Source organism: Mobula birostris, chromosome 10 (genome assembly GCF_030028105.1).
Source record: "Mobula birostris isolate sMobBir1 chromosome 10, sMobBir1.hap1, whole genome shotgun sequence".
NCBI classification, from domain to species: Eukaryota; Metazoa; Chordata; class Chondrichthyes; order Myliobatiformes; family Myliobatidae; genus Mobula; species Mobula birostris.
This window is the reverse complement of record NC_092379.1, coordinates 101,097,531-101,123,314: the sequence shown is the minus strand read 5'-3', so window position 1 is coordinate 101,123,314 and position 25,784 is coordinate 101,097,531. Positions and strand designations below refer to the sequence as shown.

Here is a 25,784-nt window from a genome sequence, read left to right as displayed (position 1 = left end):
GATTATGAGAGAAAACTGGCAGGGAACATAAAAACGGACTGTAAAAGCTTTTATAGATATGTAAAAAGGAAAAGACTGGTAAAGACAAATGTAGGTCCCCTGCAGACAGAAACAGGTGAATTGATTATGGGGAGCAAGGACATGGCAGACCAATTGAATAATTACTTTGGTTCTGTCTTCACTAAGGACATAAATAATCTTCCAGAAATAGTAGGGGACAGAGGGTCCAGTGAGATGGAGGAACTGAGCGAAATACATGTTAGTAGGGAAGTGGTGTTAGGTAAATTGAAGGAATTGAAGGCAGATAAATCCCCAGGGCCTGATGGTCTGCATCCTAGAGTGCTTAAGGAAGTAGCCCAAGAAATAGTGGATGCATTAGTGATAATTTTTCAAAACTCGTTAGATTCTGGACTAGTTCCTGAGGATTGGAGGGTGGTTAATAATGTAACTCCACTTTTTAAAAAAGGAGGGAGAGAGAAACCGGGGAATTATAGACCGGTTAGTCTAACGTCGGTGGTGGGGAAACTGCTGGAGTCAGTTATCAAGGATGTGATAACAGCACATTTGGAAAGCGGTGAAATGATCGGACAAAGTCAGCATGGATTTGTGAAAGGAAAATCATGTCTGACGAATCTCATAGAATTTTTTGAGGATGTAACTAGTAGAGTGGATAGGGGAGAACCAGTGGATGTGGTATATTTGGATTTTCAGAAGGCTTTTGACAAGGTCCCACACTGGAGATTAGTGTGCAAACTTAAAGCACATGGTATTGGGGGTAAGGTATTGGTGTGGGTGGAGAATTGGTTAGCAGACAGGAAGCAAAGAGTGGGGATAAATGGGACTTTTTCAGAATGGCAGGCGGTGACTAGTGGGGTACCGCAAGGCTCAGTGCTGGGACCCCAGTTGTTTACAATATATATTAATGACTTGGATGAGGGAATTAAATGCAGCATCTCCAAGTTTGCGGATGACACGAAGCTGGGTGGCAGTGTTAGCTGTGAGGAGGATGCTAAGAGGATGCAGGGTGACTTGGATAGGTTGGGTGAGTGGGCAAATTCATGGCAGATGCAATTTAATGTGGATAAATGTGAAGTTGTCCACTTTGGTGGCAAAAATAGGAAAACAGATTATTATCTGAATGGTGGCCGATTAGGAAAAGAGGAGGTGCAACGAGACCTGGGTGTCATTATACACCAGTCATTGAAAGTGGGCATGCAGGTACAGCAGGTGGTGAAAACGGCGAATGGTATGCTGGCATTTATAGCGAGCGGATTCGAGTACAGGAGCAAGGAGGTCTACTGCAGTTGTACAAGGCCTTGGTGAGACCACACCTGGAGTATTGTGTGCAGTTTTGGTCCCCTAATCTGAGGAAAGATATCCTTGCCATAGAGGGAGTACAAAGAAGGTTCACCAGATTGATTCCTGGGATGGCAGGACTTTCATATGAAGAAAGACTGGATGAACTGGGCTTGTACTCGTTGGAATTTAGAAGATTGAGGGGTATCTGATTGAAACGTATAAGATCCTAAAGGGATTGGACAGGCTAGATGCAGGAAGATTGTTCCCGATGTTGGGGAAGTCCAGAACGAGGGGCCACAGTTTGAGGATAAAGGGGAAGCCTTTTAGGACCGAGATTAGGAAAAACTTCTTCACACAGAGAGTGGTGAATCTGTGGAATTCTCTGCCACAGGAAACAGTTGAGGCCAGTTCATTGGCTATATTTAAGAGGGAGTTAGATATGGCCCTTGTGGCTACGGGGGTCAGGGGGTATGGAGGGAAGGCTGGGGCGGGGTTCTGAGTTGGATGATCAGCCATGATCATAATAAATGGCGGTGCAGGCTCGACGGGCCAAATGGCCTACCCCTGCACCTATTTTCTATGTTACTATCCTGCATTACCGTAAAGGTTAACTTGCAGGTTGACTTGGTGGTGAGGTGGTGAGGAAGGCAAATGCAAAATTAGCATTCATTTCAAGAGGTCTAGAATACAAAAACAAGGATGTGATGCTGAGGCTTTATGAGGCACTGGTGAGGCTTCACTTTTGGGTATTGTGAACCGTTTTGGGCCCCTCATCTTAAAAAAAGATGTGCTGGCATTGGAGAGGTGTCCAGAGGAGTTTCACAAGGATGATTCCAGGAATGAAAGGGTTATCATACAAGGAACATTTGATGGCTCTGGGCCTGTACTCGCTGGAATTCAGAAAGATGAGGGGAGATCTCATTGAAACCTTTTGAATGTTGTAAGGGCTAGACAGAGTAGATGTGGAAAGGATGCTTCCCATCATGGGAGAGTCTAGGACAAGAGGACACAGCCTCGGTAGAGGGGTGCCTTTTCAAAGCGGAGACATGGCGACATTTCTTCAGCCAAAGGGTGGTGAATTTGTGGAATTTATTGCCACATGTAGCTGTGGAGGCCAGTTTGTTGGATATATTTAAGACCGAGATTGATAGGTTCTTGATTGGACATGGCATCAAAGGTTACGGGGACAAGGCTGGGAGCTGGGGTTGAGGAGGAGAGAAAAAAAGGATCAGCCGTGATTGAATGGCAATGTAGACTTGACGGGCCAGATGGCCTAGTTCTGCTCCTATGTCTTATGGTTTAAGAGGAGCATTCAGCCGTCCTGTTTGGCATTCCTACTGTTTGAACTATGCAAACATAAAGAAGGAAAACAATAAATAAACTGAGGGAAAAATCCACCAACAGCTTTTTCATCTTCTGTCACTGAAACCTCTCTATGCTGAAGCCTTGAATGGTTTTTCCATCAATGAAGGGTCTTGAATCAAAATGTGTACTGTTCACTCTTTTCCATAGATGCTGTCCGACCTGCTGAGTTCCTCCAGCATTTTGTGTATGTTGCTTTGGATTTCTAGCATCTGCGGATTTGCTCATGTTTATGATACTACAATGATTCCTTAGTATAATGGTAGCAAAAATAGTCATGAGGCTTACACCCACAGACTATGAATCTTGGTGGGGTTTCTGGATGAGATTACTCAATTTAGTACTTGAGAAGGATCTAACATGAGGTATTTTCCTCTGTTTGACTAAGTAATATACAGTGGCATGCAAAAGTTTGGGCACCCCTGGTCAAAATTTCTGTTACTGTGAACAGCTAAGCGAGTAAAAGATGACCTGATTTCCAAAAGGCATAAAGTTAAAGATGACACATTTCTTTAATATTTTAAGCAAGATTACATTTTTATTTCTATCTTTTACAGTTTCAAAATAACAAAAAAGGAAAAAGCCCAAAGCAAAAGTTTGGGCACTCTGCATGGTCAGTACTTAGTAACACCTCCTTTGGCAAGTATCACAGCTTGTAAACGCTTTCTGTAGCCAGCTAAGAGTCTTTCAATTCTTGTTTGGGGGATTTTCGCCCATTCTTCCTTGCAAAAGACTTCTAGTTCTGTGAGATCATTGGGCTGTCTTGCAAGTACTGCTCTTTTGAGGTCTATCCACGGATTTTCGATGATGTTTAGGTCAGGGGGCTGAGGGCCATGGCAAAACCTTCAGCTTGCGCCTTTTGAGGTAGTCCATTGTGGATTTTGAGGTGTGTTTTGGGTCATTATCCTGTTGCAGAAGCCGTCCTCTTTTCATCTTCAGCTTTTTTACTGATGGTGTGATTTTTGCTTCTAGAATTTGCTGGTATTTAATTGAATTCGTTCTTCCCTCTACCAGTGAAATGTTCCCCGTGCCACTGGCTGCAACACAAGCCCAAAGCGTGATCGATCCACCCCCCGTGCTCAACAGTTGGAGAGGTGTTCTTTTTATGAAATTCTGCACCATTTTTTCTCCAAACATACTGTTGTTCATTGCAACCAAAAAGTTCTATTTTAACTTCACCAGTCCACAGGACTTGTTTCCAAAACGCATCAGGGTTGTTTAGATGTTCCTTTGCAAACTTCTGACGCTGAATTTTGTGGTGAGGATGCAGGAAAGGTTTTCTTCTGATGACTATTCCATGAAGGTCATATCTGTGCAGGTGTCACTGCATAGTAGAACAGTGTACCACCACTCCAGAGTCTGCTAAATCTTCCTGAATGTCTTTTGCAGTCAAATGGGGGCTTTGATTTGCCTTTCTAGCAATCCTACGAGCAGTTCTCTCGGAAAGTTGTCTTGGTCTTCCAGACCTCAACTTGCCCTCCACCGTTCCTGTTAACTGCCATTTCTTAATTACATGACGAACTGAGGGAATGGCTACCTGAAAACGCTTTGCTAACTTATTATAATTATAGCCTTCACCTGCTTTGTGGGCATCACTTATTTTAATTTTCAGAGTGCTCGACAGCTGCTTAGAGGAGCCCATGGCTGCTGATTGTTGGAACAAGGTTTGAGGAGGCAGGGTATTTATAAAGCTTTGAAATTTGCATCACCTGGCCTTTCCTAACACTGACTGTGAACAAGCCATAGCCCTAACAAGCTAATTAAAGTCTGAGACCTTGGTAAAAGTTATTCGAGAGCTCAACTCTCTTGAAAAGTGCCCAAACTTTTGCATGGTGCTCCTGTCCTTTTTTTCACTTTAAAGTTGTACAAAACAAAAATAATACACTCATCTTGCTTAAAACATTGAAAAGAATGTTTCATCTTTAACTTTATGACTTTTGGAGATCAGTTCCTCTTCTACTCAGTTAACTGTTCACAGTAACAGAAATTTTGACCAGGGGTTCCCAAACTTTTGCATGCCACTGTATTTTAAAATTCCACTATCCATAATGCTATTGCTGAAATTCCATATGAGATTTATTTATACTTCTCAAGCACCGCTTAAATGTTGAACCTTTTAATTGCTCACTCATGCCTTTTGCTTGTAGTGTAGTGTTACTTCTTCACATAGTGCTTTACTTGCATCTGAAGTAATAGGGAATGCTAATTCTTGAATTTATTGTTTTCAATGGAAGCTGATGCTCGTTCAAGAGATCTCATAGTCGTAATATCTTGGCTTCAATCTATTAAGGAAGAATTTTAGGAAGTGCACTGAATAATTTTGATACCAATTTTAATCATTGATGCAGTTAATAGCCCTTTCAAAAAAAACCCAGCAATGAATTGTTGCATGTTAAAAAGCCAAGTGTACATATAGTCAGACTAACCTTTGTTTCCACTTCTACACAAGTGACCCCCCCCCCCCCCCCCCCAGAATTCCACATCATGGAAAACTACGTTTTTCTTATTACTGTATGGGCACAGTTTCAAATAGGGTAACAGGTCCTCTGAATATTTATATAAAATTGGAAAGCTGTCAAATTGCGAGACCACTTCATCAAGCACCTCTGCATCACCTGCCACAGGCGAGACTTCCCGGTGGTCAAACATTTTAATTCCTATTCTGACATGTTGATTCATGGCCTTCTCTTGTGCGAAGATGAGGCCACCTTCAGGGTGGAAGAGAATACCTTGTATTCTAACAGGTACCCTCCAACCTGATTTCTCCCTCTGGTGAACAAAATCGCCCACCTCCACTTCCTGCATTCTCCACTCTGACCTTTTACTTCTTCTCACCTGCCTATTTCTTCCCCCAGGTCCCCTCCTCCTTCCCTTTCTCCTATCGTCTACTCTCCTCTCCTATCAAATTCTCTCACATCAACTGTTTACTCTTTTCCATAGATGCTGCCTGACCTGCTGAGTTCCTTCAGTATTTTGTGTATGTTGCTTTGGATTTTCAGCATTTGCAGATTTTCTCATGCTTCTGAACTGTAAATGGTTTCTGAGAAAATGGTTTCACGCCTCATACTGGTTGACTTCATATTTTGATAACAGACCTGAAAAACAGCAAATTTTGCAACTATTTTCTTTATCACATGTATTTGATCTTGGTAGTTTCATTAATGTTGCTATAAAATTAACACTTCCCAAAAGTCTTATTGTTTATTGCACATCAAAAAAATGCTGCATCTCCCTGTTGATAAAATACCCTCACACTACCCTTGGCATCTGTGCCTGGCCATCGTTTCTGACAACAATATTTTTAATAAATATTCTGGAAACACATTAATGAAATGTCTGCAGCTTTACAATTTCACCCATAGTCTCTGGACTTGGTTGAAAATGTTAGTTTCACACTATTATGGTGTGATTAGAGTTTAATGAAGCAGAGTTGTACAGATAAAATGTTCTTTTAGTTGAACTTTTTTTTAAATTAAGATTTAAAAAAGTTATTGATACTTTAAATGTTATCATGCCACTCTCCTTGATCTCTGATTATAACATGTATCAGTACAATTACATTCCAAACATTCTCTTCCCAAATGCAGTTGCTTTTTAAATGATAATTTGAATTATGAATCACTGGAATACAGTTATTCTTATCTTTGCTTAATCTGAAAGTATTAATTAAAGTTGAATCTTAAAGCAACATAATTTCAATGTTATGCCAATATGTTGAAAGTCAACTATTTTCCCTCTACATCATTGATACCAATTTGTTAAACAAGTAAAAATGAGTTTTTTATTCTGCAGACTCGGATTCCTGTTTTTATTTCAGGGCATTGAATAAGATATCCGTTATGTAAATACCAACAATGCAGTAATTAGAATGATTGAATTGAGTGTTTTCAGTTTTGGACAGCTAGTTAAATGAGCTATTTTATAATATTTACAGTTCATACTGGATGTTGCAGGCATACTGGTATGAATTAGGAAAGCATAATTTTCCTTCCTCTTACACAATATTGGTTTGCTGGGTTGTTGCCAGTTTAAAAAGTTGTCACATTTTTGTCCTATTATTGTGAATTAATGATTGCAAAACATCAGAATCGCGAAGACTGCAGCAGTTATTATTGTCCTAAAATATATTTGTATTTTACTGGCTGAGTATCAAATATAGAATAAGAAATTTTTGAACTTTAGGTATACTTTATTAATATACTAATAATACTTTTTTTTTACTTTATGGCCGTGAAATACAGTCGAAAATTCTGTAATTCACTTTTCAATTTACAAATTACTTTTTAACAAAGATAATTACTTTATTGAATTTCACTTTTAATTGGGTTCAGTTTGTGGAGTGAGACATGGAGGCAAGTGTGCTGAGTATGCTTGTGAAGATTAATTTTGGGTAGGCTGTGGCAAGTGGTGCAAGTGTCTCAGTGCTGAGATGGTTGGCAAAATGAATGTGGTCCATTGCCTCTGTCCATCAATTTACGGACTGTCCAGTTTCTAAGGTGGTCTTCTTCATCTCTGATTGAATGCTGTTGTATCCTCCTCTGTTTATTCCTGCACCACACCTGGGAGAGCTCTGCACCTGGAGAGAAGAGACAAAAACTTTCAAGAGGAGATATTGAGGGAGCACTGGAAACGGGACAATCTGTCAACATGTGGTGCAGTAACTGTTAATCCCTAGCAATGGCTGACAGCCTCTGTGCTAGCAGGGTGTGTCCCTGAGTGCCATACCTCAGTACTGAGCAATCATACTGCTTACACAGCCTGCTAAATGACTGATTTCACAGGCACTCATTGCATTCACTCCACTTTGAACCTTATGGTGATATCCTAATTGGAAATTGGAAATACTCTCAGCCTGATCCCCAGCCCAGAAAAACTTTCATGAACACATGACCCATTTTAAACTAATTCAAATAGTGCTGTCATTCCTGGAGATAATCCTGGGCAATTAGGTAGTGCCAGTGTGTTACCTCTTGAGATATAGTTATATTCTGATTGAGGTTTCTGATCTTCAGCTCAGACTAGGGAAAAAAAAATTCAAAACATTTCTTTGAAACTATTGGAAAATACGGAAAATTGTAGGCACTTCAATAAAATTAAAATTGAAACTGATTTTCTTCTAAGTCTTCAATAGTTTGAATACTTTAGACATTTCTGAGTGAAGTTCAGAAGTTAGACTATTGCAAATCAGAGCTAGGCCATGGCTACATAATGCTGTTTTTTTTTTTTGAAGATATCATGACAGTTTTGTGGGCCTTGCAACACATAGAGAAAGTGTAGCCAAATTGGGTTTTTAACAATGTTTAATTTGAGAGCAGTCTATATTTTCATATATACATCATATTTCCAGCACTTTTATCAGCCTACGAATAATTAGTGATACTGACATAAACTGAGCCTGAGTAATGCTGGTCTTGTGATGTCCAAGTTCCACATAGTGAAATAGCGTTGGCATGAAGTGGAGTAGGAGAGATTTTTTATAACTGTCATTAAAGGACACACCTTAATGGTTGTCCTTTGGATCTCTTCAGCAATTTCCATTTTCATTTCATTGCTCTGAGGTTATTCTGTCATGAGTCTTACATTCTGCTTTTCATCCTTTTTCACCAAACTGCTGAACAGTCAAATTATTTTATGGTTTAGCAGGTATAGATATCTATATTACTCCAGTTGCTTTCACCCTACCATTGCTAGTTTTCTCCAGCAAAGTTTGAAATTCTGTCCTGCAATATCTCTGACTCTTCTTTTCTTTCTCCTCCTTTCTTCTATTTGTTCTCCAAAAGTTAAATGCTTACTATCCGAATCAATTCCAGTGAAATGTGTTTGAAGGTATTTTGTAACTATAAGCTGTGGTTGTAGATTACAATTATGAATATCTCTTAATTTATAAGACCATAAGACAAAGGAGCTGAATTAGGCCATTTGGCCCATTGAGTCTGGTCCATATTTCATCATGGTTGATTTATTATCCCTCTCAACCCTATTCTCCTGCCTTCTCTCTGTAACCTTTGATGCCCTGATAATCAAGCATCTCTTAACCTCTGCTTTAAATATACCCAGTGACTTAGCCTCCATAGCACAATTAATTCCACAGATTCCATATCCTCTTTCAAAAAAAATTCCTTCTCATCTTTGTTGTAAATGGACATTCCTCTATCCCGAGGCTGTGCCCTCTGGTCCTAGGTTTCCCCACATTAGGAAACATCCTCTCCACATCCACTCTCCACAATCTTTCCATTCCCAGAATCATTCTTGGAACCTCCTCTGGATCTTATCCGATGCCGACACATCTTTGCTTTGGTAAGGGATCAAAAACTGTTCACATTACTCAAATTGCATATGACCAATGCCTTACAAAGTCTCAGCATCACATACTTGCTTTTATTTTCTAGTCCTTATTTACTTATTTTGAGATACAGCACGGAACAGGCCCTTCCAGCCCTTCGAACCATGCCCACCAACCCTCCAGTTTAACCCTTGCCTAATCATGGGACAATTTACAATGGCCTGTTAACCTTCTAACCAGCACGTCTTTGGACTGTGGGAAGTAACTTGAGCACCTGGAGTAAACACACACACAGGAAGGAATGTAGAAACTTACTTACAGAGGATATCGGAACTGAACCCCAAACTCTAACATCCCAAGCTCTAGTAGTGTTCTGCTTTTCAGCTTTCTTCCTCACTCCTTATATTCCCTGTTTGTGACCTACTCCCTTTTCCAATGTTTGTTGATGGTACTGATATATACCATGACTTAAGGTTGCTCACCCTCCCCCTTTAGAAAGCTGTGGACCCAATCTAAGACATTCCTGACCCTGGCACCTGTGAAGCAACATACCATCCATGTGTCTCTTTCACGTCCACAGAATCTCCTGTCTTCTCTAACTATGGAGTCTCCTTTCACGACTGCACCTCTCTTCTCCCCCTATATTCCCTCTGAGCCATAGAGCCAGACTCAGTGTCAGATATCCAGGTGCTATGGGTTTCCTCTGATAGATTGTCTTTCCCAAGAGTATCCAAAGTGGTATACTTATTATTGAAGCCAATGGTCACAGGGGTACTCTGCACTGGCTGCCCTTTTCCTTTCCCTCTCCTGACAGTCACCCAGGTACTTGCCTGATGCAACTTGGGTGTGTCTACCTTACTGTAGCTCCTATCTATCACCTCCTCATTCTCTCATGTGAGCTGAAGGTCATCCAGCTGCAGATCCAGTTCTTTAACATGGTCTGCAAGGAACACGCAATGCATTTCATGTAAATGTTGTTACCAGGGATACTGGAGTCCCTGGTAACTACAGGAATTATGAAAGTCTTACATATACTTCAGAATATATTCATATTTATACCATAGAAACTGAGAACTGTAGAAAAAGTAGTTCCCAAGATACAACCATTTGAAAAACACAGTGTCATGTCCTAGTAGAGCGGGGGTCCCCAACCTTTTTTGCACCGCGGACCATTTTAATATTGACAATATTCTTGCCGGGCAGGGGGGGGGCGGGGTGTTCAAGTAGGGTTAAACTCACCTCAACATGTCTCTTACAGTTAGGGTTGCCAACTTTTTCACTCCCAAATGAGGGACAAAAGTAACAGTCAAATACGGGACAGCGTTTACCCCGAGAAAGGCTACCATGACCATGAAGCCTTGCGCGGGCACCTGTGTGCGCATGCGCATACATGCCGATTTTTTTTTTCCACAAATCAGTTTTGACTTAATCTTCCCGACTATACTGTACATACATTATTTCTTTATATAGGCTGTGTATTTATCATATCATTCCTGCTTTTACTATATGTTAGTGTTATTTTCGGTTTTATGTGTTATTTGGTATGATTTGGTAGGTGATTTTTTGGGTCTGGGAACGCTGAAAAGTTTTTCGCATATAAATTAGTGGTAATTGCTTCTGCGCTTTACGCCATTTCGGCATGAAAGGTTTCATAGGAATGCTCTACCTTAGCGGGGGAAATATGGGACAAGGGCAGTCCAGTATGGACAAACCAATTTAGCCCAATATACGGGATGTCCCGGCAAATACGGGACAGTTGGCAACTCTATGTTCAAGTTCAACATTGCGTGACAGGGAATGAGGAAAGGTGCAGCTGACTCATATCGTTCCTCACAGCCGGTAGCGCATGCTTTGCGGCCCGGTGGTTGGGGACCACTGTATTAGAGAATGCCCTGAAAATTTGTTTCAAAGTTCTGGTACTGGAGTCACGTCTTAGTGACCCGAGGGATATTAGTTGACCATTTAGGTTTTTCTACCAGCTCAGCATTTTGCATGGATCACTAAACACTAGACGCATTGAATTCACCTTCATAATCTGGCCTTGATGAATTTTGAACTTCTGCCTTGTTACTATAGCAACAGAATGCAACACTATTTGAGCAGTAACAACACAGCATTCACACACATTTGCTCAGAAATTGTCACTCAGTTTTTGTACACTGACTGGACACTATGCTTTGCTGTAGTGCCAAAATGGGGGCACCAAAATAATTGTGAAATTGGTACATTCTTGCTTTAAGAGATCATTATTGTGGTTTGCTCACTTTAAGAAGTGTTAAAACGCGCCTTGTGCTCAGACCACAGCTGCACTAAGCAGTTGTTTCGTTTATGCGCTTTTTATTAGGAAGTAGTTCAGTGTTGTTAAAGGCTGCCATACAGATGAGGGAAACGGTTAGGGAGGAGAGAAATGGTGGGAAATAAAATGGGGAAGAGGGAAAGCATGATGGGACAGGGAGGGTTTTAAAAACATAATGATAGTTGGTCCCCGTATGGAGTAGTCCAGCCAGACCCAGTACTGCATTTGGGCTTCATTACAGCATCAGGCCTGAATAGCATGCTCCATATGTTAATTGGGATTACAGTGCTATCCATGTACTGAAAGTGAAGAGGTAGAAAAGAGTCTGATAATGCTGCATTGGTCCCCAATGTGAGGCCAACCAAAGATTACCACTAAGGCACCATGAGAAGTAAGTTATTTAACAAGTGGTAATGGATTTTTTTTTTCAAAAACTTACACTGTCTTTTTTGAAGAAATAACCAAGAGAATTGTCAAGAACTGGGCACTAGAAATGTCCTGCAATGGATTTTAACAAGGTTCTGCATGGTAGGCTGGTCCAATGGAGAGAAGCAGAGGGTGGCTGTGAAGTGTTGTTTTTCAGATTGGAGGCCTGTGACCAGTGATGTGCCGCAGGGATCGGTACGGTATTACATAAATTATTTGGATGACAATGCTGTTAACATAGTAAGTTTGCAGAGAAAACCAATATTGGTGGTGTAGTGCACAGTGAAGAGTGTTATCTATGGTTACAAGGGGATCAGATCAACTTTGGAAATGGGCCAAAGAATGGCCCATTCTTTATCTCCAGCAAGTGCAAGATGTTGCTACAGAGTAAGTGGTAGGGCCCTGGAAAGTGTTGTAGAACAGAGTTCCCTGAAGCTGCAGGGTGGTGAAGAAAATGTTTGGCATGCTTGCTTTCAACAATCAGGGCACTGAATACAAGAGTTAGAACAGTATGTTACAGTTGTACAGTTGATGGGTTTGCCTTTGGAATAATGTGTGCAGTTTTGGTTGCCTGGCATAGCTGGAAAGGGTATAAGAAAAGATTCATGAGGATGTGATTGGGATTGAAGGGTTTGAGCTATGAGAAAAGACTAGTTAAGTTAGACAAGGTCTTCTTTACCCTGTAGTGAAGGAGGCTGAGGGGTGACCTTATAGAAGTTTATAAAATCATAAAGTGCACAGGTAAGGTGAATGGTCACAGTCTTTTTACCAGCATAGTTGAGTCGAAAACTGGAGGGCATAGGTTTAAGGTGAATGAGGAAAGATTTAAAAGGGGTCCAAGGGCCAACTTTTTCACATAGATGGCAGTGAGTATATGGAATGAGAGGAGGTGGTCAAGGCAGACACAATTACATTGTTTAAAATACATTTAGACAGGGACAAGATAGGGAAGGTTCAGAGGCTTATAAACCAAATACAGGGAAAAGGGACTAGCTCAAGTAAACAACTTAGCATTGACAGTTGGCAAAAGGGCATGTTTTCATGCTGCATAAAACTCAGTAGCTCCATGTCTCTTAAGTGCAATAGAGATCTCGTTACAAACTAAGCTCAGTGGCTTTTGTGGTGCTTATTTATTAGGTAACCAATGGGAAAGAAAAATTTGTGAAAAAACAATTAGATTGCCTTTGGAAGAGGCATTAATTAGGTTGTTGCAAGTTCTTTGTGTGCTTCTGTGCCTTTGTGATGATACTTCAATTCACTGATATCTTCATTAAATTGGAACAGTAGCTTCAATTTTCATAGTGGCAAGGAGGAATTGTGAAGAAATTAGGATGTTGACTGTATTGTTATATCAACAGAGATTATTATGTTTCTAATACTAATGTTGAAACCTGGTTGCTTCACATTTGGATGCCTTACATCTACATATCTGAGTATTGTAATTCAAGGAACTCATGTTGATTTAGTACAAGTTGAACATAAGACTGATTGTTGTGTGTCAATTAAAGAATCATGAAGATAGATTTTATTATAGTTGATCACTGAGACATGATTATTATTTTGTGGGAATCATAGGATGGGTACCATAGAAGTATTACCAGTATATCTAAACTATGTCAAAGTAAGCAACAACTACGTGCATATTAGTTCTGTTTCAATGCTGTATAAAGTAATGGAATTCATTAACAAGTGTAAATTTAGGTTAAATAATAACTTTGCAACAGCTGCCAGTATTGATTACAAATGAGAGCATTCTGCTGAACTAACTAAACTCAGTGGTTTTGATGAAGTGATACCATAGGTGTGCTTTGTTAAGCATCACACTTTGTATTTAGGATGGATTTTGTAGAGTTCTTCACAGAAGTTTATTTGTTGTGCAGCAAGGATAGTTGGGTAAGGAAACATTACTGTTTCTCATTGAGTTCCAAGTTGACTTGAAAAATTAAGCATAAATGCTTCATTGGCAAAGTCAGTATTTATTCCAAATCAGTAATTACTCTTGAAAAGGTAATCAAATCCAACAGTATTCAGCATTATTAGCACTGCGTCCATTTCAAGTCACCGAGATAGAGTGGATGCACTTAAGGGTTAAAAATAAGAGAACTAGGGTCATACGTCCTATCTACTAAAAGTAACCAGGTAAATTTATATCATGAAATTTTTCTTCATATCTAGGGTGATCTCATTTGATGGTCTTTCAGAGGATGTGGTGGAGGATACATTATGGGGGAAAAGCACTTCAGTATTGGGATAGATTTCAGAGCCAGTGTGGGAGGATGGACCAAGGTGCCTTCCTAACTAGTAATTGTCCATAAAATAAATTGCATCAAAGTATCATAAGATCCTTAATGAAATAGAAAAAAAAAACCCAAATCACAATAAAAAGATATAGGTCGGCAGACAAGGCAAATTTAAGACAGGCTGGAAAGTCCATTCTTGGTGGAGATGTTTAAAAGAAAAGTAATTTCACAGTGCAGTCACTTCTAGATCTAGAGAAGGAAGGGGAACATTTCCATACTGTTCAAATTATACCAAGCAGAACTATTACGTAGTGACCTATCAAGCTGAGAGGTTAGTAAGATAGAATGTGTCCTTCCGCTAAACTAGAAGTCTTTTGTCGTGGCAAGGAGACTGGAGACATAGGAAATAGTACGGAGTTGGTTAGAGATCTCAACTAGGAAAGGAGAGTACATTTTTGAACAGTATTTTCTTAAAGGAAAAAAAAATCCTCAGTACAAAGAGCATACCAGCAGATCTCGTAAAAACAGGAAACTTAGGAAAGGAATAGAGTCTTTGTAAGAGGTGAGGGGAACAGAAAGAATATCTATTTTCAAATTATTTTTTGGTTTGTTTCTGGGTGCTAGCGGAACTATATGCATTATAATTTCATTTTGTTTCGTTTATGTAGGATCACTTACATTTTGCTAGACTCTGGGATTACTGGGGAAGATCCCTTATAAAAAGACATTCATTAAGGCAGAATATAGAAGTTAATTAAGTTTTATAAGATTAAAACATATTTTATTAGCTTTTTCACCTGCCATGGAACTGCTGGGATAAAAATCGAAATAGGCCCTTCTTTCAAGCCTTGGTTGATTTTCTTTATTTCAACATTTTTAATCACTACATTAAATTTTGACATTTGTGGTGGAAGGCAATAATTTAAGCCTGACAAACACAGAAGAAGTTTTATTTTACATACCACAGCCACAGGATTAAACCCTACTATGGAGTTCAACTGTGACCAACTAGCCTGCTGATGTTTACCAAGTGAGAGGAGGCATCCACAGATTACTTGCATCCATGGGATTAATCTCAGCATTAGCTAAGAGCTTCAGGAGAGTAACGGAAGAATTTAAAAGGAAAATAAAGGACTACTTAGTAATTCCATTGAGCTTCAAACTTATGTAATATAAATGAATGTCTTCAAGCAATTACAAGCATTTATAATAAATATTTAAAGGTACAGAGTTTTGATACAATAATGGATGGATTCTATTTAAGGAGCAATTGAGGCACAGTGGTAGATGGGTAACAAATGTTAATGAGAATTTATACATTTTCAGTTTATTGCCCGACCACTTTCTGCTGCTAAAAGCCAGTAACTGCTTTAATGATGAGTCCCTTTTCTATTCCAGATAATGCATGTGATCCAGGAGTGTGTGCCAAACAAATGTGGATTGACGTGACTGAAATTAAAAATGAGCTGTGCCTGATCTTCACTGATAATGGGAATGGAATGACTCCAATTAAACTACACAAAATGTTGAGGTAGAGTGCTTAAGGATGAACAAAATGAATCCCATTTTATGTAGATACAATCACAAAGAAAATAAGGGATGAAGTTTACAAAGTAAGAATATCATTCAAAGTTGAATTCAAAATTGTAAACTTAATTAGATGAATAGCAGATCACATGTGGTTTAGAATGGAACCTCAGGTAAAATATAGTGGAGAACAGAACCCTCATTGTTTATTTATAACACAATTTTCATTCTGTTACAAAGCTCTTTCTTACACTACTGCTACCCTCACTAAGCAACTTTGTGTGAATACATTGTTCATTTGGACTGTAGCAGTTTCGGAGAGATCACGTTCTCAAGGGCAGCATAGCCTGTATCCAGCAGCATCCATGTCCTGAGAAAGAAACATTCTCTAGGACGAGGCAACCAGCCAAAACAAAACTTGCCAATTAAATGTGGTCCAATATGTAGGATTCAAAATAGAGTTATCCACGGATAGTGCACATTGCTTTATGTTTGATTTGGTACTAAATATCCGTAATTTGTTAATTTACAAAGAAGTATGTAAAGGTATTAATGTATCCTTATTGAATTGAATTGACTTTATTTCTTACATTCTTCACATACATGAGGAGTAAAAATCTTTACATTATGTTTCCGTCTAAATGTGCAATGTGCAATCATAGTAATTTATAATAATTTATAATAAATAGAACAGTCAGTTTAACATAGAGTACACTCAAATTAGAATGAGTTAATCAGTCTTATGGCCTAGTGGAAGAAGCTGTCCCGGAGCCTGTTGGTCCTGGCTTTTATGCTGTGGTACTGGTTCCCGGATGGTAGCAGCTAAAATAGAATGTAGCCACTGAGTTTTATACAATTCACTGGATTATTTCAGAAGAGAACCTTTACATTTTATTCAGTTCATGCTTGGGTGATTTTTCTAACAACCCACATGTTTTTGGTTATTAACTCACTCAAATGCATTCTGGTAATTGGTGGTTTAATTTTCTCCATCTTACGGTATTAATTTTGAATGCATTTTATCTTTTGATATTGCCATTTGAATGAGTGAAGACCAGGAATTTTAATATTTTCCTCAGTGATGTATCTGTGGTCTACACCTTCTTCAACAAATCCCTTAATATGTGTATTATCGTGTGAGATTTTTCCTATATTAACTACATCCCTATTCTTGTCACATACATTCATACCGTACATTCAAATATTGACTATATGATGAATCTAATAAATTTTCTGCTCATTATTTACTACTTAGAAATAATATTTGTACTGCTCTGTGAATTCTGTTCTTCTTATTAACAAATATTATGAAGATGTGCAAAGGGAATTCAAGAACCATTCCCAATGATGCGGTGTACAGCAAAACTAACATAATGTAGAATGGTGTATATAATTAAAGGCATAGCAATTATTAATTTCTCTTTGAGGCCTGCTTCATTGTTATCTGAGGGGACCCTGCCTGAGCAGGTTCCAATGTCCAATAATGCTTTCCGACCCAAATGACTGAGCCAAAATTTTGAGCAATTTTGTGCCTGCTCCCGCCCCATACCCCTAACACACACATACATACCAAACCCTAGTTGTGCATGTTAATGTAAATTTTAGTTGCTCATAAAAGATAGGGAGCACCCATTTGAAAACCAAAGAAGAGATTTCATTAATGCAAAACTACTTAATACAATGATTCTCCAGAATTTCTTCCACCTTGGAGAGTATATGGTGCTTAATCCACTCTTGGCAAATTTTGGCAGAACAGAAACTGAAACTCATTGTACAGAGGATCACAAGTTCTAAGATATATTTTAAGCAATCATTCCCTGAAAAAGACACCAGTTGTATTTTTGGTGAAGTTAATGATCAACTCTGCTGTGGACCAACATAAAGCTCATGATACAGACTAAATGTAGTGAAGTAGAATGCAATGCATTGCAGCACAGCAGAAGATAGGATGGTAAATAAAATGTTACATAATGTAGCACATTGGAACACAACATGGTAAATCATATATAATGATTAATGTACGCAATAATAAATAAAATTCCATTAAATATGTTAAAATTCCAAGGGGCATACTGTATACTAAGGCAGGGCAGTTATAAACTTAAAATGTTTCGGTAGTAAAGTTGCAATCTCATTGTTGTGCTTGCAAATATATTCAAATATTAAACTGAAGAATCAGTAGTGCTTTTGAGGGCATCACACATACTTGAGACGTATCTTACTAATGCAAACAAACAATGTGAAACAAACTTTTAATATCCAACTTTTCTTTACTAATTAGGTTAAGCAATTCACTACAGAGCACTGAGAGAGGGTTGATAAGAGTAAATTAGCACGTAATCAAATTGTTACAGATTGCCAGGTCTGAAATAACTGATATTATTTGCTTTTTGGGGGGAATTTATCATCCACTTCATTTGACTATGTAGGTTAATGCAAGCAAATGTTTTCAGTGTTTTGTAGAGTTTTCCCTGTGACTAGTGTATTTTATTCTAATTTGTTTCTACTTAAGGTCAGTAAATAGATCACTTATTGCCTTTAAGAGAGCAGTACATGGCATTTGCCTCAGTTGCCACCACTCCTTTTTGATTTGGAAGCTTTGGTCATGAGTTCATAACCTAGACAAAACTGCAGGAGTGTCATGTTGCCCATGCAATGCTGGCAGAGAAACAGATGTGATATCCCATCTCTTCAGCATAAGTGCAGTGCTTATTATTTTCAGTGAAACCCATTGTATCCTTTTTAAAAATAAGGATCCATTGCAATTACCTTCTTTCATGGCTTATAAAATAAAAGGGAGACATTTATAAGAAGGGCCTGTTAGCATCACTGCTACAAGCTTGGAATTCCCAGTGACTCTTCCTGGTTGCTCATAACCGCAGCCTGTGTCTTGCTTTAGTGGCAGTTGATGAACAGCCGTATTGTATGGTAGTGGGATGCAAAATAAGTGATACCTAAGTAAAGATCTATCATATGTTTGTTTAATCTTTGCAAAGCCTGATAAGGCAACAATAAGATGAAATTTAATTCGGATAATAAGCTGTTATTTTTTTACAAAGTAAGGTGAAATATACAGGTTTGATTAGAATTATTAAGCAGAATTTGGTGAATTCTGTGCCTGTGTGATAAAGTGTGATATAAGTATGCAAAACTCATCTTCAAGAAAATTCATCTAAATCCTTTTTAAGTCTTTGAAGCCTTTAGTATCTGAGTGGAAAAGTACTCCTAAATTCCAAAATCAGAACTGGTTTTGCTCACTGCCTCCACACACCTTCCTCCCACCATGCTCCCAGTGGCTAAGAATCAGGGGCAGAGTTCAGCAGTTTATCTCTTGTATTACAACTTGCTGAACATACAAGATCACTCCTACGGTAAGGATGAACAGTCTTTGGAATGTCAGCCATTTAATTATATCTAGGATGCCGTTTCTGATGTTCTGTGCCAGGGAACCTTGTTATTTAAAGAATTAAAATGTTTCAATTTTCTGGCTTCAGCTGTCTTTTCCCAAGATTGTTTTTCAGCATTGGAGGCACAAAGTGATTACCAACAGTCTTGGTAACCTGTCCACCCTTGTCAAACCCCATGTCAAAACCTTGGTGTGATATTTGATTCTGCCTTTAAGTTTGACAAGCAAGTTAATTCAGTAGTAAAAGCCAGTTTTTTCTAGTTTCGTACTATTGACAAAATCAAGTCGTTTCTCTCGTTCAAAGATCTCGAGAAAGTCATCCATGCCCTTATACCCTCCCGCTTGGACTACTGCAACTCACTGTATACTGGGATTCATCAGTCGTCCCTTTTCCACCTACGACTGGTCCAGAATGCCGCAGCCAGGCTCCTGACAGGTGCCCGGAAGAAGGACCATATTACTTCTATCCTGGCCTCTCTCCACTGGCTACCAGTACGGTTTAGAATTAATTTTAAGGATCTTTTGTTTGTTTATAAAGCCCTAAATGGGCTGGTCCCTATATCGCAGACCTTCTAACCCCTTATTCTACTTCCGGGTCCCTCAGGTCGGCTGACTTGGGGCTCCTGGCTGTCCCATGGTCTAAATTTCAGTCCAGGGGTGACCGCGCCTTTGCTGTTGTAGCCCTTAGACTGTGGAACAGCATTCCCCTCCCTATCAAATCTGCCGCCTCCATTGACTCTTTTAAGTCCAGGCTCAAAACTTACCTTTATTCACTAACATTTGAATTTTCCTGATGTGGCTGATTATTGGCTTGTGCCTAGGCTCATGTGTTGTTTATTTTGTGCCTATAAGCTGTGTCCCTTGTTGTTTATATCTGTGTTTTCTTGTATTTGTGATTTTAGCTACCTGTTATGGTTTGTACAGCACTTTGGTCAACATGGGTTGTTTTTAAATGTGCTTTGTCAATAAATTTGACTTGACTTGACAATACCTGAATGTGGCATGTAAATCTTGTGTTTGTTTCATGTTAACCCTGAAAAATATCTTGCCATATAACAGATGCAAAATAATAGTGAGAAGGAGAACCAGCCGTTCATTTATCTAGATCCTGCCTCATAAAAACAGTTTTAATTGATCATTAGTTTGGTAATATCTTAAAGACTACATTTTCTTGATTTGCCTTTTTCTAGAAGTGGGCTAAAAGCTTCAGGCCAGGTTGGCGGCTGAATACCCTCACTTTCCAATGATAACCAACAACAGATAGGTCCAGCAGATGAAATTTGAACAACACAGAACATGGACTATTTTCGTCTGAAGGAGCCATCTTTTGGGTAGCACAACTAAAATAACTGGAAGTAATGTTTGCACCTATTTTCTTTTGTCTACTCTTTAAAAACATGCTAACTTAAAAATAAGAGAGAGCCTGTAGATGCTGGAAATCCAAGCAACACACACAAAATGCTGGAGAACTCAGCAGGCCAGGCAGCACCCACGGGAAAAAACTACAGCTGACGTTTCAGATCTCAGTCTAAAACATCGACTGTACATTTTTTTCATAGATGCTGCCTGGCCTGCTGAGTTCCTCCAGCATTTTGTGTGTGTAACTTAAAATTAGATTCATTTGATGCAAATTATTACTGAAGTGTTATATTTGAATGTGCACAGTATACAAAATAAGGTAGATGAATTTGCAGCACAGTTACAGATTGCCATGTATGATTTTGTAGGCATCACTGAATCATGGTTGAAAGAAGATTATTTCAGGGAGCTTAATGTCCAGAGATACAAATTGTATCAAAAGAACTTGCAGAAAAGCAGAGAGGGTGGTGTTGTTAGTAAAATTGAAGTCAAATCATTAGAAAGCAGTGACGTAAGATCAGAAGGTGTTGAATCATTTTGGACAGAGCTAAGAAACGGCAAGAGTAAAAAGACCCTGATGGGAGTTGTAAACAGACCCTCAAACAGTAATAAGGATCTGGTCTACAAATTACAATGGTAAATAGAAAATACATGCTAAAAGGGCAATGTTACAATAGTTATGGGGGATTTCATTGTGCAGGTAGATGAGAAAAATAGGTTGGTGCAGGATTCCAGGAGGGGGAAATTTTAAAAGGCCCACGAGATGGCTTTTTAGACCAACTCATGGTTGAGCCTACGAAGGGATCAGCTATTCTGGATTGGGTGTTGTGCAATGAAGCAGAATTGATTATAGGGCTTAAGGTAAAAGAATCCTTATGGGAGAGTCGAGTCAAGTCAAGTCAAATTTATTTATAAAGCACATTTAAAAACAAACGCATGTTGACCAAAGTGCTGTACAATCCATAACAGGTAGCTAAAATCACAAATACAAGAAACACAGATATAAACAACAAGGCACACAGCTTATAGGCACAAAATAAACAACACATGAGCCTAAGCACAAAGCCAAAAAATCAGCCACATCAGGAAGATTCAAACGGTATGATCAAATTCACCCAGAAATTTGAGAAGGAGAGGCTAAAGTCAGATGTGTTAGTAGTGCAGTGGATTAAAAGAAATTACAGAGACATGAAAGAGAAGTTGGCCAGAATTGATTGGAAGAGAACACTGGTGTGGATGACTTCAGAGCAACAGTAGCTGGAATTTCTGGAAGCAGTTCAGAAGGCGAAGAATATATACTGCAGTAAGAAGTATTCTGAAAGCAGGATGATACAACCATGGCTAACAAGAGAAGTTAAAGCTAAAGAGAGGGCGTATAATAGAGCAAAAACTAGTGTGAAGTTAGAGGATTGGGAAGCTTTTAAAAACCAATAGAAGGCAACTAAAAAATTCATTAAGAAAATAAAAATGGAATATGACGGTAAGCTAGCCAGTAATAGTAAAGAGGATACTAAAGGTTTCTTCAGGTACATAAAGTGTAAAAGAGAAGTGAGAGTGGATATCAGACCGTTGGAAAATGATGCTGGAGAAGTAGTAATGGGGAACAAGGAAATGGATGAACTGAATAAATATTTTGCATTAATCTTCACTGTGGAAGACACTAGTGGCATGGTGGAAGTTCCAGTGGCAAGGTTCATGAAGTATGTGAAGTTACCATTACAAGGGAGAAGATTCTTGGGAAACTGAAAGGTCTGCGGGTAAATAAGTCACCTGGACCAGATAGTGTACACCCCAGAGTTCTAAAAGTGGTGGCTGAATAGATCGCAGTGGCATTAGTAATGATCTTTCAAGAATCACTAGATTTGAGAATGGTTCTGGAAGACTGTAATATTGCAAATGTCACTCCACTCTTCAAGAAGGGAAAGAGGCGGAAGAAAGGAAATTATAGACCAGTTAGTTTACCCACAATGGTTGGGAAGATGTTAGAGTTGTTTATTAAGGATGAGGTCTCAGGTAACTTGGAGGAATATGATAAAATATGCCATTGTCAAGATTCCTCAAGGGAAAATCTTGTCTGACAAATCTGTTAGAATTCTTTGAAGAAATAACAAATAGGATAGACAAAGGAGAATCGTTTGATGTTGTGTAATTGGATTTTTAGAAGACAAGGTGCCACACATGAGGCTGCTTAACAAGCTACAAGCCCATAGTATTACTGGAAAGATTTTAGCATGATTAAAGCAGTGTGATTTGCAGGAGGGGAAGAGTGGGAATAAAGGGAGCCTTTTCTGGTTGGCTGCTGGTGGCTAGTGGTGGTCCACAGGAATCTGTGTTGGCACCGATTCTTTTTACATTATATGTCAGTAATTTTGATGATGGAATTGATAGCTTTGTTGTAAAGTCTGTTGATGATATGAAGATCGGTGGAGGGTCAGGTAGTTTTGAGGAAGTAGAGAGGTTACAGAAGGACTTAGACAGATTGGGAGAATAGACAAAGAAGTGGTAGACAAAATACCGATTTTGGAAGTGTTTGATTATGTACTTTGGTAGAAGAAATGAAGGGGTTGACTATTTTCCAAATGAAGAGAAAATACAAAAAACTGAGGCACAAAAGGACCTTGTGTCCTTGTCAGGATTCCCTGAAAGTTAATTTGCAGGTGAATCTGTGGTGAGAATGGCAAATGAAATATTAGCATTCATTTTAAGAGGACTAGAATATACGTAAAAGCAAGAATGTAATGTTGAAACTGTATAAAGCAGTGGTGAGGCCCTACTTGGAGTATTGTGTGCAGTTTTGGGCTCCTTAGAAAGGATGTGCTGAAACTAGAGAGTGTTCAAAGGAGGTTCATGAAAATGATTCCAGGATTGAATGGCTTGTCATATGAGAAGCACTTGAAGGCTCTGGGCCTGTATTCACTGGAATTCAGAAGAATGAGGGATGACCTAATTGAAACCTATCAAATGGGGAAAGGCCTTGATAGAGTGGATATGGAGAGGATGTTTCCTATGGTGGGAGAGTCTTAAGACCAGGGGACACAGGCTCAGAATAGACGCTGTCTTTTTAGAATGGAGATGAGGAGGAATTTCTTTAGTCAAAGAGTGATGAACCTGTGGAATTTGTTGCCACAACCAGCCATGGGGGCCAAGTCTTTATGTTTATTTAAAGCAGAGGTTGATAGATTCTTGATTGCTGGGGGCATGAAGGGATTTGGGGTGAAGAAAGGTGATTGAGGCTGAGAGGAAAGGTGGATCAGCCATGATGGAATGGCGGAGCAGACTTGATGGGCCAAATATACAAACTTGGCTCCTATACAGTTTGGTCTTGTGGTCTGTTATGACCTTTTTCTTTAGATTATGAGAACACTCAGTCCTCTTTTATTGTCATTTAGAAATGCATACATGCATTAAGAAATGATACAATGTTTCTCTGGTGTGATATCGCAGAAAACAGGACAAACCAAAGACTAACACTGACAAAACCACATAATTATACCATATAGTTACAGCAGTGCAAAGCAATACCATAATTTGATGAAGAACAGTCCATAGTCACAGTAAAAAAAAATAGTCTCGAAGTCCCCGAGTCCACGATAGCGACGGCAAAAGGGAGAAACTCCCTGCCATAAACCTCCAGGCACCGTCAACTTGCCGATACCTTGGAAGCAGCCGACCCCAGCCAACCCTGAGTCCATCCATCCGAAAACTCCGAGCTTCCGAGCAGCCTCTCCGATACAGCCTCCTGAGCGCCATCCTCTGCAGAGTGCCTTCGACCTCTCCTGGGCCGCTGAAACACGCAAAGCCAAGGACTTCGAGGCCTTCAGCTCCGGAAATTCCAGTTGCCACACAGTAGCAGCGGTAGTAAAGCAGATATTTCAGAAGTTTTCCAGATGTTCCGCTATGCACTCACATCTGTCTCCATCAAATCAGAATTGTGCACGGTCCCCTACTTGACAGGTAACAGATAGTCATCACCGGAGAGGCCGCGCGCGCTGTCTTTGCGCCGCCATCTTCTCCTGATTATCCTGGACCTTGATATGAATGTTATGGTTTTGTGGGACAAAAACATTCTTTGTTCGGAAATGCTTCTGATGCTCAATAACACCAGAGATGTTTCTGATGCTCAGCACAGCTGTACACAAGTGTGACCCCACAAAATCATTCAGAGCAAGGGTCCCCAACCGGTTTAATATTGATAATATTCTTGCGGACCAGCCGACCGGGGTGGGGGTGGGGGGGGGGGGGGCGGGTGTGTGGGGGAGGTGTTCAGGGGTTCTTAATCACGACTGGAATGTAAGTGATAAGTCAACTATAAGTCACTTCTAAGTAGCTAATACACTCAATTTCATTTCTAAAAGGGTTTATCTAACGAATTTAATATTAAACACGGCGCATATTTTCCTCGCATAAATATAATGATAAGTCAATTATAACAGTTGTCCCCAGCCTCCGGGCCACGGACCGATATATTGCCGCGAAGGATGCAGTGGTGCAGCGGTGGCCGGAACGCACCCAGCACACCTTTAAGAAAAGAGCCGAAATAAACAAGCTAATTAATTAGCCTCTGATCTGGGCCGACATTTATGTGCTGGGTGGCACCTAATTAATTAGCGTGTTTATTTTGGCTTTTTTCTTAAAGATATGCTGGGTGCATTCTGGCTACCGCTGCATTCTTCACGGTAATGTACCAGTCTGCGGCTCAGAGGTTGGGGACCACTGAATTATAAGTCACTTATAAGTCAATAGCATCATAACACTTTAAGTAACGTTTGGATATTAAACACAGCACATATTTTCCTCGTATGAACATATAAAATCATTGCAACACACCAATATCGCTGAATCAGTGGGAGCCCTGGACTTGTTTCCCTGCAACAAGATGGTCCTATCGAGGGGTGATGGGAGACAGCAATACTCGAAAGGGGTTCCTTATGTCCAGTCTATTCTGCAATTTAGTTTTCATTGCATTCATTGCAGAAAACTCTGCTTCGCGGTGATATGATGTTGGAAATGGAAGCAACATTTTCAGTGCTTTCGTGGCTATCTCAGGATATTCAGCCTTGACTTTGATCCAGAATGCCGGCAGACATGTTATGTCAAACATACTTTTCAGCCCATCGTCATTTGCAAGCTCGAGGAGTTGATCTTTTTACCGCGCTGACAAGGATGATTCACTGGGGACATTCACAAATGGGTCATGGACCCATTCCTTTGCACATCTTGGGTCACCGATGACCTCGCGTGCGTTCAAGTTCAACAGTGCGTGACAGCGAATGAGGAAAGGTGCAGCTGACTCATATCGTTTCATACCGCCAAATCATATTGTTTCCTTGTGGCCCAGTAGCACATGCTTTGCGGCCCAGTCGTTGGGGACCACTGATTCAGAGAATTCCCCAACCAGAAGCCATGGACTAACCAGGAGATCCACAATCTGCTGATGGTTAGGTCAGTGGCATTCAGCTCTGGTGACCAAATAATATACAAGAGGTCCAGATATGATCTCCAGAAAGCCATCTTATGGGCGAAGTGGCAATTCTAGTCTAAACTTGAATCACTGAAGGATGCTGGACAGCTGTGGCAGGACTTGAA

General features: G+C 39.7%; 1 protein-coding gene across 3 annotated transcripts in view; it reads left to right on the top strand.

Moving 5' to 3' along the window:
* LOC140204207 (MORC family CW-type zinc finger protein 4-like) overlaps positions 1 to 25,784 on the top strand; it is a 153,927-nt gene that overhangs the window by 8,681 nt on the left and 119,462 nt on the right. For all 3 annotated transcript variants that reach the window (XM_072270716.1, XM_072270715.1, XM_072270714.1), the window contains exon 3: positions 15,305 to 15,437. In XM_072270716.1, the coding sequence (XP_072126817.1) occupies positions 15,305 to 15,437 (133 nt within the window). The remainder of the gene's footprint in view (positions 1 to 15,304; positions 15,438 to 25,784) is intronic.